Consider the following 18,205-nt stretch of genomic DNA (forward strand, 5'->3'; position numbering starts at 1 on the left):
ACTGGCGGCAATCAGCGTCAAAGCAGTGCTACTGTTCCTGTGTGGTTATCCTTTCTTTTTTAGATCCACATCCCTAACGCAGCTTTATAAATACACTGTAATTAACCACATATTGTTATTAGTTAAATGCATCTGATTGTAATTAACTTGCAACAATATAATGGTCCACAGAATGGTCAAACTATTCCAAATACCATAGCTGTACTCTCACTGCACCTCAGATCCCACATCAGATCATCTTTTTCCATATTACTCTCACTGCACCACTCAGAGTGTTTATATCACTGTATCTGAGTGTGAATCACAGCTGTACAGCAGCTGATCGGAAAGAGAATTATAGGTATACAGCATCAAGCATATGCTGCCTCAGCCATGCTGTCTATTGAACTGCTCTCATATGACAAACGCTTCAGAGCCTTTCCTGTACTGACCTCGCAGTTCAGAAACAGTTTCATCCCAAGAACTATAAACGCATTCAATAGGTCCATCAAGTGCTCCTTGTAGTGTTTGTACTTATTAGTACAATCACCTCACTGTAAACTTGCACTACAGTTATAATATTGCACAACCTGAGCCACTTTATAAAGCGCATACTGGTAGTCCCCAGGTTACAGACATCCGACCTATGACATACAAACGGGGCCGCAGCTGCGATGCATGCGCCTCAGTAACTTTCGCTCCGTCATCTTCTGCCTGGGGACGCTGCAAGCGGTGGGTGGACGGAGGCTGGAGTGGGGCGATTTTGCTGCTCACGCAGTGTAGTGTCACCTCGGGAGGCTCCCAGCGGGAAGCTGTTTCACTGCCCGCCTACCACACATGGCTGCCTGTTCATTCTAGGTGGGCGGCTGGTAATGGTGTAAGCGGTGACCTGGTTGTGGCTGAACGGAGGCCATTTAGGGTGAACGGGGTGGCGCGGGGTAGCATTGCAGTGTGCCTCGGATGGCTGCGTGTTAAATAGGGGCGGAGGTGCAGTGGGCATTGCAGGCAGCATAATGTAGTGGAGGTGACTGTGAGGTGGGCTGGTGAACCGCTCCTCGCTGCCCCAATTCATTCTCAATAGCAAGCCTGCTTGTACTTTTAAGCGCATAGCAGGAAGTTGTCTCTTGTCAGTATAGGGTGGCCCAGATCTAATTATGCAGATCCAGATTGTCTGGATGACTTTGATTTATGCAAGGACGATTGCAGTTCGGCGCGAAGATGATTCTTCATGTCGCCAGTTCGCATACTTCTCGATGGACCGGGATTTTTCAGGTGATTTTCTACGTAATAAACTGAATAAGTTATAGCGTAATGAAAATTGCATAATTTGATCTGGACCACCCTACTTCCTGCTGTGATAACGTGCACAGTGCTGTGCAGAAGAGCTCATCTTAATTTTTTTTCTTCACCCTTCAAGAATATCTCTGAAACACAAATCTGATGCAAGTGTTGGTGATACAGTAAAGAAGAGAAAAACCATTACTATTGAAAATAAAGTAGAAATAATAAAAAGGTCAGAAAGAGGTGAAACTCCATCATTCATTGGCAGAGCACTTGGTTACAGTTGGTCAACAATAGCATTTATTAAAATAATGTACCTGTTCTGACTTACATACAAATTCAACTTAAGTACAAACCTACAGTCCCTAACTCGTACGTAACCCGGGGACTGCCTATATTTACATATGACGATTACAGTCTGGACCATCAGTCCATGATTTAAGGTGGACTGGGCCAGCAAATATCTGTATATTGCGCTCCTTGAGTTAAGTCCTTAATGGTCACAGTAACTGCAGGTTTTGTTCCAATCCAAGATCTTAATAAGAAGCCAATTGTTCCTCAGGCAACATTTTTTGCACTTTATTTTAGTTAACGTTCTTGTTAAAATGCCCAGCCCTTAAACACTCATTTTAGTCTTAAAGAGGTGCATTCTCTATTTTAATTGTTATTTTTCTGTTCTTAACCATCCGCTAAATAGCAAAGATATAAACGGCAAAGGACTAAGCAATTCGCCCTCAACTTGGTCTCAATTACAACCATGAGTGTTCACCATGAAGTAAAATCTGATTTAATAAAATATTTGGAAAGAAATCAGAGAAAAACAGAGAAAAAAAGTGAAAGACTGAGGACCATTAATCTGCCCTGGGTTACAAAATCATTTGAATGATATTGTCTGCTAAAAAAACAATAAGTTAAATAAAATAGATAGATAGATAGATAGATAGATAGATAGATAGATAGATAGATAGATAGATAGATAGATAGATAGATAGATAGATAAATTTACAATATACGAATGACCTAATGTGGCAGAATTACAGCAACAGTAAGCCATAAAATTACTAACACTTTTTGGTATCAGCATTCTTGGTTTCCAAATAGTAAAAACTTTGAAGCCACTGCGGCTTTCCCTGCTGTATATTTAAGCAGATATATATAGTTGATCCTACACTGAAAGGTTATCATAAGTAACTGTAAGAGCCCATCTTAGAAATTTGAAGTTTTGAGTTAAACTCATATTAATGTTTGCTTAATTTGAAATAACATAAATTTCTTTAATAGTCATAACTTATGGTATAGTCTTTTCCCCCTATAAGTTAGCAAGAGATAGAACCTTCTTACTAGAATTGAGACACAGTGTGATAATAAGCTTAGTTGTGGTAAGAGTCCCAGTAAAGAGGGACTTGAAAGACCCATTTTCAAGTTAGAAATGGAATAAGCATACAGTTTTCTGACTGTTTAGAAATGTTTCTGAAACATTTTGAAATGGTAATGATTTGAGATGTAAGAAGATTAAGCCTAGAACTGAACTTTTCTTAACATTAATTTTTCTTTTTGTTGCTATTTTAATTTTCTTTTTTGTGTGAACTGTTTTACTTTGAAACTTAACTAAACTTTTCAAAACGAAGATATTTTGTCTGTGGAATCATTTCTGCACATCAAGCTTTTGTTGCATCCCATTTTTTTGAGTTGAAGCTGTTGAACTTTGGTAATTTTGAGAAATCGCAGCTACAGTAACTACTTAATTTCAATTACTGAACATGATCTGATAGTACTAAAATTAGAATTTTAGCAAAGTTCCCAGCAGGCATCTAAAACTTTAGAAATTTTTGCATTGTATTTTTATAGATTATTTTATAATAAGTACTGTACAATCAGAATATAAACATTTATGTTCTCCAAAACGTCATTACAAAAATTAATTTAGAAAGAGAGAGAGACTAAAAGAAAAATTGCTATCTATCTATCTATCTATCTATCTATCTATGTTATGGCATACATAAAATTCTGTTCATAAAATCTGTTATATACATTCCACATCTTATCTATAAATGTAACTAAATCCCAGCATATATTGCTTTGCCATAAGTAACCACATGGTGGTGGTAAAAGCTCACAATTCTGTAAGCCTTTAAATGATAAGTAAATGTTGAATAAGAGAACAATACAGGAGACAAAAGTATGTGATATTTTTTTTTATGAGGGCATTGCCTCTCAAAAAGCTGTCTCCAAGACAAACACACTGAATTATTTATCCGTCTATATCTATCTATCTATCTAGAATTATTTATACATCTATAAATATACAGTTTATATACTGCTCAAAAGAATTAAAGGAACACTTTTTAATCAGAGTATAGCATAAAGTCAATGAAACTTATGGGATATTAATCTGGTCAGTTAAGTAGCAGAGGGGGTTGTTAATCAGTTTCAGCTGCTGTGGTGTTAATGAAATTAACAACAGATGCACTAGAGGGTCAACAATGAGATGACCCCCAAAACAGGAATGGTTTAACAGGTGGAGGCCACTGACATTTTTCCCTTCTCATCTTTTCTGATGGTTTTTTCACTAGTTTTGCATTTGGCTACGGTCAGTGTCACTACTGGTAGTATGAGGCGATACCTGGATGCTACAGCGGCTGCACAGGTAGTCCAAATTCTCCAAGATGGCACATCAATACGGGACATTGCCAGAAGGTTTGCTGTGTCTCCCAGCACAGTCTCAAGAGCATGGAGGAGACTCCAGGAGACAGGCAGTTACTCTAGGAGAGCTGGACAGGGTGGTAGAAGGCCCTTAGCCCATCAGCAAGACTGACTGATATCTGCTCCTTTGGGCAAGGAGTAACAGGATGAGAACTGCCAGAGTCCTACGAAATGACCTGCAGCAGACCACTGGTGTGAATGTTTCTGACCAAACAATCAGAAACAGACTTCATGAGGGTGGCCTGAGGGCCCGACGTCCTCTAGTAGGCCCTCTGCTCACTGCCCTGTACAGATGAGAGCAGGTTCACCCTGAGCAAATATGACAGACGTGAAAGGGTCTGGAGAAGCCATGGAGAACATTATACTGCCTGTAACATCATTCAGCATTACTGGTTTGGTGGTGGGTCAGTGATGGTCTGGGAAGGCATATCCATGGAGGGACGCACAGACCTCTACGAGTTAGACAACGGCACCTTGACTGCCATTAGGTATCAGGATGAAAATCTTGGACCCATTGTCAAACCCTATGCTGGTGCAGTGGGTCCTGGGATCCTCCTGGTGCATGACAATGCCCAGCCTTATGTGGCGAGAGTATGCAGGCAGTTCCTGGAGAATGAAGGTATTGATACCACTGACTGGCCCCCCCAGGCTCGCCTGACTTAAATCCAATAGAACACCTCTGGGACATTATGTTTCGGTCCATCGGACGCCATCACGTTGCACCTCAGACTGTCCAGGATCTCAATGATGGCCCAGATCTGGGACGAGATCCCCCAGGATACCATCCGTCCTCTCATTAGGGGCATGCCACAACATTGTTAGGCATGTATACAAGCATGTGGGGTCCAAACTACTGAGTAAGATTTTTAGTTGCTGCAATGAAATTTCGGCAAAATGAACTAGCCTACCGCATCATTTTTTCACTTTGATTTTCATTATGTTTTTGAATTCTGCCCTCTTTAGGTTGATAATTTTCATCTTCATCAAACGATGTGGCATCCTTTCATTCCTAACACATTACCCAGTCCATAGCAGTATAGATATCCGGCATGATTTTTTTCCCATTGAGATCTGACATGTTTTCAAAATATTCCTTTAATTTTTTTGAGCAGTTTATAAATATATATATATATTTATATATATATAAAGATAGATAGATAGATAAATAATTCAGTGTGTTTCTCTTGGAATCAACATATATATATACTGTATATCCATTCATCCATCCACTCATACTTTGACCTGATTAATCCAATCAATATTAATGGGAATAACACTGTATTTGAGGCTTCAGAAATATGAGTGAATCGATCTGATGACCTTTTGAAATCAATTTTATTAAGCCAAGCACAAATTTTAAAATAAAATATAATACTGTTAACAGCAGGACTGAAAACATACTAGACCAAGTACTACCAACTTTTATTAACTGCTTGACCACCAAAGCAAGCCTTCATTGTGCGGTTCAGTGACACCTAATGATTGTTATCTCTCCATCTTACATAATTCTATTCAGCAGATGTAAAACATTTGACTTTTTAATCTTTTGAACTTGACAGCTTGGGAATTTTGGTTATTGATAATTTCAATGATAAATCTGTTGCCCAGTATTATTAAAGATATGAGCACAATAGACACAGAATTTCTACACACTTTTTTAAAACTTCTTTTCTAACAATAGCGTCATAGAGGTGGAGATGAAATAGGAACAGCAAGCAATGCGTTTTAGCAATGAGATTAGGGCCAAATGATTTATTTAGAATAAGTGTCCAAGTCCAAACATATCAATGTGTATTTATTATTAATCAGCAAACAAGATTCAGAAAAGAAACACTGCTATTTTATTAAATCACACTAGTCTCTTAAACCCAGTCGTGAGCTCTGCGCTCTAATACAATGAGGTATTAGCGTTAACTGTTGCACTACCATATGAAACATGTCAATTAATCCGTAACTCTTTATATGTATTCAAACATTCTGCCTCCACACCATATTAATCTTTAATACTGATGCCAAGAGCAGGGTCATCAAACAAATTGACAGTGTCACAAGAGATGGTTAACCTTCATGCTGTAGTTCACTAGTCCACCTATAGAACTCCTCTGCAGGCCAAAATAGTTATCTGATTAATAACTGAGAGAATACAGACAGGTGTGTACAGTAGTGTCAGTTAACAATGTCATTGTACATTTATTCCGTAAAAGACATCCCGCCTGTAAACATCATCCCTACTGGTACGCTAAACCTTTCCTCTTTTGCTTTTGCAGATTCTTTCTTGTACTACCTATAATCAGAAACCACTGATGTTAAAAATATATTACTTCATTTACTGCACTTAAAACATTTATGTTTGACAACTTTTAATTTTGGTTTTCTGATACATTCCTTATCTTTGGCAAAGCTTACCTTGGAAGTCCGACTATCTGGAAGTGTATTAGTTAAAATCACTATGACCCCATCGTGAACAGAGACATACCTGCCATAAGAGAGTATTCTTGACTACAGGATCTCTTATTTATGTGGCACCATTTAATGACATACTAGGATTACTTGATTTAAATGAATCAACATCAGACATCGAATAATAAACTGTAGGTGAATGATGCAGGTTATTAAAACAATTTCAAACAACACAGAAAATTATATTTTTTCAGACAGATTGTGATCATCAATTTCTATATTCTAATGAAGATAGAGGAAGAATCAAAATAAATCATATAAAACACTGTAAAAAGAAGAGGGGACCAGCTCTTTCAGTGTAAGTCCAGATATAATAAAGACCACAAATTAACTTTTAAGTCATACATACCTTCACATAGAGAGGCTCCTTGAGGTTTTCAATTAGAAGGCTAACTTTCTCGTCCCATACAGGATTGAGGTTCTTGTGTATTATCCTACTTCTAAAAACTTCCTTTCCAGCTATCTTAAACTTAACGTAGGGGTCACTTGTCCCTGTAAACACAATAAAAAAAATGTTAAGTGAGAGGCATAAACCAGGAGCAGGCTAGACTTACTGGACCAGAGGGTGGCAAGGCAATTAGTGCTACTAGGTTACTGGTCAAGTGAGATGGGGATTTGATCGTCATTGTAGTCTATGTGGAGTTTGCATGCTCTTTCATTGGGTTTTCAGGTTTTCAACCACATTCAAAAGGGCATGCTAGTGGGTTAATTAGGATTTCAAATTTGGCCTCGTACAAATGAGTGTGGACATTTATGAGAGTGAGCTTTGTGATGAACTTGTATCCTATTTACTGAGTTTTCTTATACTTCATTGCAACTTTGGCACAAGATTTTCACTATGCTCCTGAGAATAAAGATCTATAATTTAATCTCTAATGTAATATACAGTAATCTGATATGGCATTCATTTATATCCTCCAAATAAAACTGCTAATGTAGACTCAAGCTCTCCAAAACCCTATACTGTAAAAGGTAAGTTTGAAAATGAACAGTGATAATGCAAAACCTTTAATATTCTTAAAGCATAGAGTAAAAACTGAGAAAACTTAAGTAATTGTATGGGCATATTATAAAATGGATCAGCTGCATTTCTAAGGTTATTCCCTGCTTTATGACCTATGCTTATCTTGTCCTCATGACCCTATAACTAGAATGAGGCTTTACAAATATGATGAATAAATGAGGTCACTTGTCATATGACCATGTAATATATACAATATAATTTATATGTATATGAATTATACTATACCTTTAATAAAATTGAAAGATATTTACCTGTTAGTCTGTCACCAATCATACAGAAACGGTTGAACTATTGTCACAAAATATTGCAAAAGAAAGAAAGGCTGTAATGGGAGGGGAGCAATCCAAAAACTAGCACTGATTTGGGGACTACAGTTCCCATCAGTCAGTAGGAGGAAGATGGGAGGATAGCGTTACCAGAGAGAACTAATTTTTGTCAAAGCACAATCTCAACTAAGACCACAATCTAATCTAGATAAAATTTAATTGCCTAACTTGATTACAGCTTTTGTCTAAGAGTATGTATTTTTCTCTCAAGGTAAGCTGTGTTTTGTAATGCTGAATTTCAGAAAAGACCCATATTTTGCTTTCTTACCTTGACCCATCATACAAATATAATGCCTGATACTGCAGATAGGTACTGTACTTGGCAAGTAGTGCAATGGTAAATGCTGTTCATGAATCCTGTGCTCTGAGTTTGAATCCTGGCCCTGGTTGTTGTCAACGCCAGTTCGCATGTTCTCCCTGTGTGGGGTCTCCTCCCATATACTCAATATATGTAGGTTGGGTTAATTGGAAACTATGAATTGACCGCACTGTGAGTGTGTGTGTATGTGCGTGTGTGTGAGACTGGGACCTTGTGCTGAATTGGTGCACTGTATAGGGCTCTCTATCTATCTTTGGGCAGCAGACCTATTGATTCTTAATTCATCTAATTCACAAATTTTATATATATATATATATATATATATATATATATATATATATATATAATTCAACGTCTGTCTGTCCACTTTTCATAAGATTTAGATCAGATTTTTTTCAATAATTTGCTTGAACATTTCAGTTGATTTTGCAAATTCTCTCATTACGCCAAGTATCACAGTTAGCTTACAGTACCAATTTATTTGCATGAATCTAATAGAGAGGCTGCAGGCCAAAGGGGGGCGGGGCCCTTCTCACTCACGTGCCGGCCTCCATTTGAGTCGGTCTACCTCTCACCACATGTTGGAGTGTACCTTGCCTCCACTTAGCTAGAGATACCTGTCTGTTCATCAGACATTATCATCTACAGATTGTTAAGGAGTAATGTTTGACGTTTTTGAGAGAGAGATCAGAGCTACATGTGTTTTAGAGGGGATCTGCTGAATACCAGAGATATCAAGGCCACGTGCTTTTCTCCATACGCAGGGGATGCCCTGCCATCAGACCTGAACAAGATCAGATACAGTGCCAACGTCTATTGATTTTTAAGATTTGTCCTGTTTCACTACTACATGGGTGCAGCCTAGTATATTTACATATTTAAATGTACAGTAATTCCTCGCTATATCGCGCTTTGACTTTCGCGGCTTCACTCTATCGTGGATTTTATATGTAAGCATAACCTAATATATAACACAGATTTTTCGCTGCTTCGCGGGTTCTGCGGACAATGGGTCTTTTTACTTCCTGTACATGCTTCCTCAGTTGGTTTGCCCAGTTGATTTCATACAAGGGACGCTATTGGCGGATGGCTGAGAAGCAAAACAATCAGAGCACGCAGTTAAGTTCCTGTGTGCTGAATGCGGTGTTAACCAGGAAGTCTCGTCTCGCTCATTCAGCATCAACGTGTTTCGCTGTGTAAAGAGTTAACTTTTGTGCTCTTTTGTGTTCATCTTTGTGCATAGTCAAGCCCTTCATTATGGCTCCAAAACGATCTGCTCCTGCTACTGCTTCAGGGGTCGTGCCCAAGCGCCAATGGAAGATGATAACTATTGCCGAAAGTTAAACGTTTTGGATTTGTTGAAGGAAGGGAAAAGCTACACCGCTGTAGGATGCCATTACAGCATCAATGAGGCTACGATTCTTTTTATTTAAAAAGTAGGAAAGGAATATAAGATCTACAGCCGCAGTGTCCTTTTAACCAGGGTGCAAAACGAGTTGTAAGTGGATGTAATAAGGCAGTAGTCTGGATGGAATCTGCTTTAGGGATTTGGATTGAAGAAGAATAACGGCGGTGCTACACAGTCGCCTGAAGTGGCTCCTTTAGAAGGGCTGTAACGCTCTCCTTTGTTGTGCAGTAAAATTAAACTCATCACTATCAGACAAGTCATCGTGTCATTGTTGGTGAGTAACCATAATTAATTTTCTACTTACACTACTTAGTACATGTACGTACGTTTAGTGTCACTGTACACACATTTACTGTATACAATTTTTCTTGCATTGTACATATTTATTGCTGGTGGCCTGTCTATCATAATGGCTGTAACATATGTGATATCGGAGACACTCGATATCTTTAAAATAATATTTAGGTTTTACTGTATATAAACAGTGTGTTTATATACATAATTTCAATGAATCTTACCTAATATCTAAGAGAATACAAAGGGTTTATGCTGTATAACTGTGCAGGGAATATTTATAAACAGTGTGGGAGAGTTTATAAGGGCTTAAAATATATAAAAATAAGCATACAAACATATGGTTTCTACTTCGCGGATTTGCACCTATTGTGGGGGGGTCTGGAATGCATTCTTCATGTCATCAGTTCGCACACTTCTCGATAGTCCAGGATTTTTCGGATGATTGTCTATGTAGTAAACTTAATAAGTTATAGCGTAATGAAAATTGCATAATTAGATCTGGACCACCCTATAGAATGAAAAACAAGCTCACTAATTTTTACATTTTTTTCATTTATTCTGGACTACTGTCCGAACCTAAATTATATATTTTTGAGAAGTGTGAAAGTGCAAGTGAGCAGTTCTCAGTGATATTTATAAAGTTCATTTAGCTCTCTCTTATTTAAATATGTTTATTTTATTTTATTTATTTATTTAATTTTTTTTGCTTGCCAAAATATCCATCCATCCATCCATTTTACAACCCGCTGAATCCGAATACAGGGTCACAGGGGTCTGCTGGAGCCAATCCCAGGGCACAAGGCAGGAAGCAATCCTGGGCAGGGTGCCAACCCACCGCAGGACACACACAAACACAGCCACACACCAAGCACACACTAGGGCCAATTTAGAATCGCCAATCCACCTAACCTGCATGTCTTTGGACTGTGGGAGGAAACCCGAGTACCCGGAGGAAACCCACGCAGACACGGGGAGAACATGCAAACTCCACACAGGGAGGACCCGGGAAACGGACCCTGGTCATGACTGAAAGTAAACTTCAAAATTACAAAATTTTACTCTGAATTTTAATAAAGCTGATGCATAAATGTTCACATGACCTGAAGCTGTTTTTATTCAACAATTAAGGAAAAATGTAAAACAACCAAAGATCCGTACAGGATTTCTGCCTCCTTGTGTGTTGACTTTTCTGTGCAGATTTGCCTTCTGTTATCAGCAATAAAGAAACTAATCAGAATGATGGTCATGGAGTTCAGTCCCTATGGTTTGATAAAAACGATGACATCTTAAAGTTTAACAATGGCTTTCTTGAATTAAAAGCCTCACCTTACAGCAAAGGATAGAGCTGACACATCACAACATCAGACCCTGGTTTGAATTGTGTGGCCATTGCATGTTTCCCCCATAATCACATGTATTTCCTCATTGATATTTTTAAGACAGACTTGGATGACTGACAAAACTACTTTGTACAAAAGTATGGTATGAGACAGTATTTGTAGCTAGTGGCTTGAACTACTGCCAAACACCAGAACTCAATTCAAATCTCCCTCTGGTCACAGTCTGTGTAGTTTATGTACATTGTCCTAGTATCTTTGAATACCCAAACATTTCTCCCAAACTTTAAAGACGTTCATAATAAATTGATTGATAAACTTTATATTGGTCCTCTGTGTGTGTGTGTATGGGTATGCTCTTCATTAAATTGGCATCCTATCTAGGGTTGGCACCCCACGTTACGTCAAAAGCTTCTATGACACTGAATGTACAGTAGCAGTAGAGTAGTGAGGGGCTCTATCAGGACTACGACACCTCTGGTCCGATATTTCTTATGCAGTTACAGAGGTGCCTTGACTGAGATGTTATTTTGACAAATTATTGGATGTGATCCCAGCAAGGGGTTTAACAAGTTAGAAGCCAGTTGAGGGTACAACTGGGAACTATAGTGCAGGCAACCACTTGACTAGTGGGATGCCAGAGTAAATAAAGACAGAAGACAAACCCATGACTGGAGTTGTGCTTAAGTGGAAGTGCAACCCAAAGATATCAAGAATGTTTAATTAGGCCCAGAGAAGGAGCTGCAGTTTGACTATGTTATTTTTTTTTTGTACTTTTGTTCTCCTATTTTCTACAATGAAGACACCTCTTTTGTTGATTTTTGGCAAGCTGTACTTCCCAGTCTCATCCTTCAGTTACCTTCTAGGTGTGGGTGTTAGGATAAGTAATGCTCACTTCACAAAGAGTGTGACTATTACAGTACAGTAAAGACTGTTTACCACTGGATTACCAAATTTTAAATCCTTGTAAGTTGAAGCAGACAACTATCTCATCTACCGGTATAAACCCCAATTGTTCAGCACTCAGCCTAGACATGTGAGATGTGATCAGTTGCACAAATTCCTGACATCTCACAATGAATATTTCAAAACATATCATCGCATGAAGGATGTTCACAAAATATGCATCAGTACAGTAATGGACGCTAGACATGCCTTTTGCACTGCGTTTATTTTGACATTTTGGTATTTACAGTACATGTCTCTGCTACACATAATAACATTTTTCTTGTAAATTAAAGGTAAATATAACGCTAAGGAGGTATATAAACATTTGCATCTAACATGTATATAATATTAAAGCAAAACGCACACTTAAACATAGAATGATGCTACTGAGTGCATCACAAATGATCTGGCGTCACTGGCACCGGGTCTTTTGGTGACACCAAACTTAAGAACCACTGGCCTAGGCTAATACTCTTTGAATTTCTGGCATAATGGAGGTTGATTTTCAAACCTAAGGTTACAATCATTCACGTGCAAAGCACAAACTTTAAACAAGGGTAAAGAATATAAATGTTTACTATATATACTCATAGGCAGCTTGATGTGTCTTTCCCATAAATTTGATCCAGTGTATTACTGGCCTTGCACAAACAAGAATATATAAATATGTTTCATGTAAGCATACTTCATTATGCTTTTATCCTACAAATTATGCAATCCTTTTTTAACACCAAATGCAACTGAGAGCCAGCTACTGCAGAAGAAAGCAAAAAGATGAAAGATAATAGAGACTGACTGTGTAAAACAAACCACTTCACTCAAGTTAAAAATGAGCCGGCCAAAGACTATTCATTATTTTTTCACAGGACAAAGGGATCCCCAGAGATAGACAAGCAACCACAACAACGGATCATACTGAGTGTGCTAGGCCTACCTACCAAGAAAAAATTAAATCCCGGAGGAGTTCACAGAAACTATTATTATTTTTTGTTTTAATGTGGCTTAGTAAGTTATTCACATGCAAATTAGGATGCACTGCCTATATGTGTTTTATGTGCCGAATGACTAAACTGCAAAGACATTTATTGATTTGTTATGCTGATCTCAAAGACATGCCTATGCTATTTTTTTCCAAAGGGATGGAAAAGACATGAAAAGGTCAGATTAGGAATTCAACAGAAATCTTGCCTCCTATAGCACACCACACTTAGCCTCCTACACGGTATGATGTGACATAGACAAGGAGGAAAGCTATACACAGTGTAGTAGACATTTTAATTTTACCTTCAGAGAAAGTTATGGTTGAAACAATCAAAGACAAAAAGCCAGCAGAAAAACATTGTGCCACTGAGCAGTAACACAGCGTCTCATCGGAGTAGTGAGTTTGCAAATTGGAAGGAACATCTGTTATTTCTCTGAATAATTTAGCCAGATTAACTTTTTTCTTTTAAGGGAATGCATATACTTCATTTCTCACTTTATGCACTCGGCTTTAACCCTCCAATTTGATAGCCACCATACATTAGAATGAAAAAGCATGTGTGTGTATTTCAAACGCTTTTTGTTACAAAAGTCATTTTTTTGTGGGTTTAGTACCTCAAGCTCTGGTTCCGTGCCTTTTGAGGTCAGGGTTTAATGATGAGTACAAACAGTAGTTCATCCCGACTAGCTGCCTCCTTAATCCCTTTGATGATGCTGTTACTATAGTTGTTTCTTTGCACTTATACCTATCCAATATGCATTTTGTGACATATCTCTTTAATTCCTCAACAATCTGTGCTTCTGTTATACTGGTAGGTAATGTAAAGTAACACAGAAGATGGTTAACAAACAGACTAATAATTTGCCAGTAAAGGCATACACAATGTGCTGTTTGTGCATTCATATAGTAATATTGCAAAAAAAATCCCACTACTTTCAGCTGAAATAACAGATGTTCTTCCAAATTGCAAAGTCACTACTCTGATGAGACGCTGTGTTACTGCTGAGTGGCATGATGTTTTTCTGCTGGCTTTTTGTCTTTGATTGTTTCAACCATAACTTTCTCTGAAGGTAAAATTAAAATGTCTACTACACTGTGTATAGCTTTCCTCCTTGTCTATGTCACATCATACCGTGTAGGAGGCTAAGTGTGGTGTGCTATAGGAGGCAAGATTTCTGTTGAATTCCTAATCTGACCTTTTCATGTCTTTTCCATCCCTTTGGAAATAAAATAGCATAGGCATGTCTTTGAGATCAGCATAACAAATCAATAAATGTCTTTGCAGTTTAGTCATTCGGCACATAAAACACATATAGGCAGTGCATCCTAATTTGCATGTGAATAATAAAAAATAATAATAGCTTTTGTTAACTCCTCCGGGATTTAATTTTTTTTGGTAGGTAAGCCTAGCACACTCAGTATGATCCATTGTTTTGGTTGCTTGTCAATCTCTGGGGATCCCTTTGTCCTGTGAAAAAATAATGAATAGTCTTTGGCCGGCTCATTTTTAACTTGAGTGAAGTGGTTTGTTTTACACAGTCAGTCTCTATTATCTTAAAGGCCAGAAGTCCATATGACCGTCATCATCAAGTTCTTCCATGTGAACCCTGAATACAATGAGGACTGATTGTGAGGTCATTTATGTTAGGTAGAATGCCTAGAGGGGGCTGGGAGGTGCCGTGGCATTGGAACCCCTGCAGATTTTATTTTTTTCCTCCAACCGTCTGGAGTTTTTTGTGTTTTTTCTGTCATCCCTGGCCATCGGACCTTACATTTACTCTATGTTAGTTAGCGTTCCCTATTTCTGTTTTCTTATTTATTTTGTCTTTTTTCATTTTCTTCATCAAGTAAAGCACTTTGAGCTACATTATTTGTATGAAAATGTGATATATAAATAAATGTTGTTGTTAAGTCTCCTGTATGATTCTGACATTTTTGTTTCTCCAAACAAATTCAACTTGAATCTACAAGGAAGAGATGCCAGTTTTTTAAGACACTATGAACAAGCAGTTCCCTTCCAAATGTTGCTGAAACTATGACAAATGAGACTGTACTGAAACAGCTACTATATATTTCCCACTATTCTTAAAGATTGTGCAGCTAAGAAAACGATGGCTAGTGTGCCTTGTACACATTTCAGTGCACCGATGACAAACGTCATACACTACTTTCTGGAGTTTAGTCTTTTGCAAGGGATGGGTGAGAATTCAATTTAAGTTTAAACGAGCAGAATCCATAATACATTCAAACTCAACTCCAAGTAAGGAGTAGACCTCACTGTGAAGACAAGCCATAAGAATAAGAAGATGTCCACCTTCTGGATCAGCCTTTTCATCAAGGACATCAAGACAGAGAGGTTAGGAGTATGTGCTGATACAAGCACATTGCCACACCCACCACATGACAAACAAACTCAGGACTAAAGTGCTGCCATGCAACAGGTGATACCTCAGCACCAGTAGTTCAGATGGAATGGAACCAATGTAAGGTTTTTTATGGTGGCTGGAGTGCTAATTCTGCCACCAGGTTTTTCCCTGAAGGTTGGAGGGCCTACATGCAGATTAAAATCATACCCAGGACAGAAGAATTGCAAGTTAAGGACCTTGCTCAAAGACCCGACAAATTACAGTCACTTTTGGCGTTTACAGGATTCAAACCTGCAACCATCCCATTGGCAGTGCATATCACTAGCCTCAGAGCCACCACTCCGCTCTAGGACATCAAGGACATAGTACTGAGTAAAATCATTATTTCTATTGTCCTTCACAATAACATTCACATATTAAGTTGGAATTAAATTTTAACAAAATTGAGAAAGATCAACAGAACTCTTAACATGATATGCATGTTTCGCTGTATTCCTACAAACCCAACTAGAAATGAATTTCAGAACACATCAGGCCCATCTGTCTCATTAACTCAATGACGTGTCTTTATTAGCAAATCTTTCATTTAAATGCACCCACAGACATTGGTTTATTTACAGTATTATTTACAGTATTTAACTATTTAAAGATATGGGTTAAGTTCTAATTCCAGGCCACAAAGCCCAAAGAGGCCTGAATACTTCAGGTAGGCCTCAAGATCTATACCCACAAAAAGCCTAAAGCCTACAAAAATCACTTAATGGAGAAGGGATCTGTTAAAAACCAGGCAACACACAGTATTGGGAGATAAGAAGCCAGAAACACTAAATCACTACAAACTGCATGTGTAATGTTGAGATATCTGTAATTCTGAACAACGAAGAAGTGCACAAGGCCAACTTTTATACTGTCATAATGGTGATGTCATGTGTTGTACACATTCGGTCAACTGTCCAAAAATGTTAGCATACCAAAGGAAAAACAAAATGTCATCGCAGAGATACAAAACATTACAAGTATATTAAAACAAGCTCAAATGTATTTGAAAATGATAAATGTTAATTCTGAATGGTAAAAAACCTAGGAATGCACTTAAATAGAACTGCTTAGAAAAACAGCGCCCAAAAAGGCAATGATAAAATAACTCAGATGACAATGAAAACTATCATTTTTTAATAAAAGAATATTAAACGTGCAAAGTACAAAATAGCAAAGCATCAAAGAATAATGATTTGAAACAAAAATTACAAAGTTTTACAAATGAACCAAACTAGAAAATTTAAACCAAGAAACAAATTCCATGTAACAAAGCACAATTGCTAAAACCAGAGAGATGAAAACAAAAATGTTAGAAGACCAACTGAAGCTCTAGAAATTTGAAAATGAAAGGGCAGCACAAGCAGAAATGCTAATGAGTCAACACAGGTCTGAAACATCCAAGACCCTTATATTGGTCTACACAGGCTGCTGACTTAGTTTCAGCATTAGGAGCCCCCCACCAACTTGGGCTCAATATACAGAAGGTGGAATAGGTAACAAATAACAAAAACAAAATAAAAAGATTTGAAGATAACTTAAAAAAACAAAGTCCATCCATTATCCAACCCGCTATATCCTAACTACAGGGTCACGGGGGTCTGCTGGAGCCAATCCCAGCCAACACAGGGCACAAGCCAGGAAACAAACCCCGGGCAGGGCACCAACCCACCACAGGGCACACACACACACACACACACCAAGCACACACTAGGGACAATTTAGGATCGCCAGTACACCTAACCTGCATGTCTTTGGACTGTGGGAGGAAACTGACGCAGATACGGGGAGAACATACAAACTCCACGCAGGGAGGACCTGGGAAGCGAACCCAGGTCTCCTAACTGCAAGGCACTGTGCCACCCAAAAAACAAAGTCATTACTAAAAATCAAAAGAACCAGTTTCTAAAAAAAAAAAGTACAATAATATTACAATACACAGGAAAAACAGAGATATATTTAGTTTTACTTGGGTCTAATACACAAAAATAATGTAAAAACTGGAGCTTATCTGAAATTGGCAAAACATTTGTATCGAACATCTTTTTTGCATATGCTATAAAAGGCTCAGCTGTATTTTATATGTGTAAGCTGTTCTACACAAACTGCTGATGCATCTTCCTTAAAGTGCTTTGTCAATTTTATGATAGATAAAAGAATAAGATAAATGGACCCAGTATGAAACTGCCATAATTAAGAATAAATGCTATTAATAAGGCTTGCAGATAATACTGTATAACTAAAGATTATAAAGCAGAAACTGTTACTCAGAAGTGTATATGAAAATGAGTCTAACCTATAATGGGAAAATAAGCTCATGATGGGAAAATATCAAGTGTTTATTGTAAGAGAAAAGAAAGTAAGTGATTGAAACTGTCTGCCTGCTAAACTATGACATCCTGACTTAATTTGTACCAGTACATTTAAATTAGGAAATGAGATCATATATACTGTAACAATTAACTTCATATTTTGCTCTCTGGTGATAGTTTGAGTATATAAGAAGTCTTACTTCTTTAACCAGATTCACCTATGACTCTTAATAATTAACTATTTTGAGATTTTACTTAAAACTTAATGCAAAGGGGTGCTTCTGAACCGTGCGAATTATCGGTATGCTGAAATGTTTCAGGGCGGCACGGTGGCACAGTGGTAGCGCTGCTGCCTCACAGTTAGGAGACCCGGGTTCGCTTCCCGGGTCCTCCCTGCGTGGAGTTTGCATGTTCTCCCGTGTCTGCG

The 18,205-nt window shown here is 38.0% G+C and overlaps 1 protein-coding gene across 7 annotated transcripts in view; it reads right to left on the reverse strand.

Moving 5' to 3' along the window:
• Positions 1-18,205, reverse strand: part of mctp1a (multiple C2 domains, transmembrane 1a) — a 934,223-nt gene that overhangs the window by 519,477 nt on the left and 396,541 nt on the right. For all 7 annotated transcript variants that reach the window (XM_039759357.1, XM_039759356.1, XM_039759355.1 and 4 more), the window contains exon 3: positions 6,773-6,915. In XM_039759357.1, coding sequence (XP_039615291.1) covers positions 6,773-6,915 — 143 coding nt within the window. The remainder of the gene's footprint in view (positions 1-6,772; positions 6,916-18,205) is intronic.

This window comes from Polypterus senegalus, chromosome 7, assembly GCF_016835505.1.
Source record: "Polypterus senegalus isolate Bchr_013 chromosome 7, ASM1683550v1, whole genome shotgun sequence".
NCBI lineage: Eukaryota > Metazoa > Chordata > Cladistia > Polypteriformes > Polypteridae > Polypterus > Polypterus senegalus.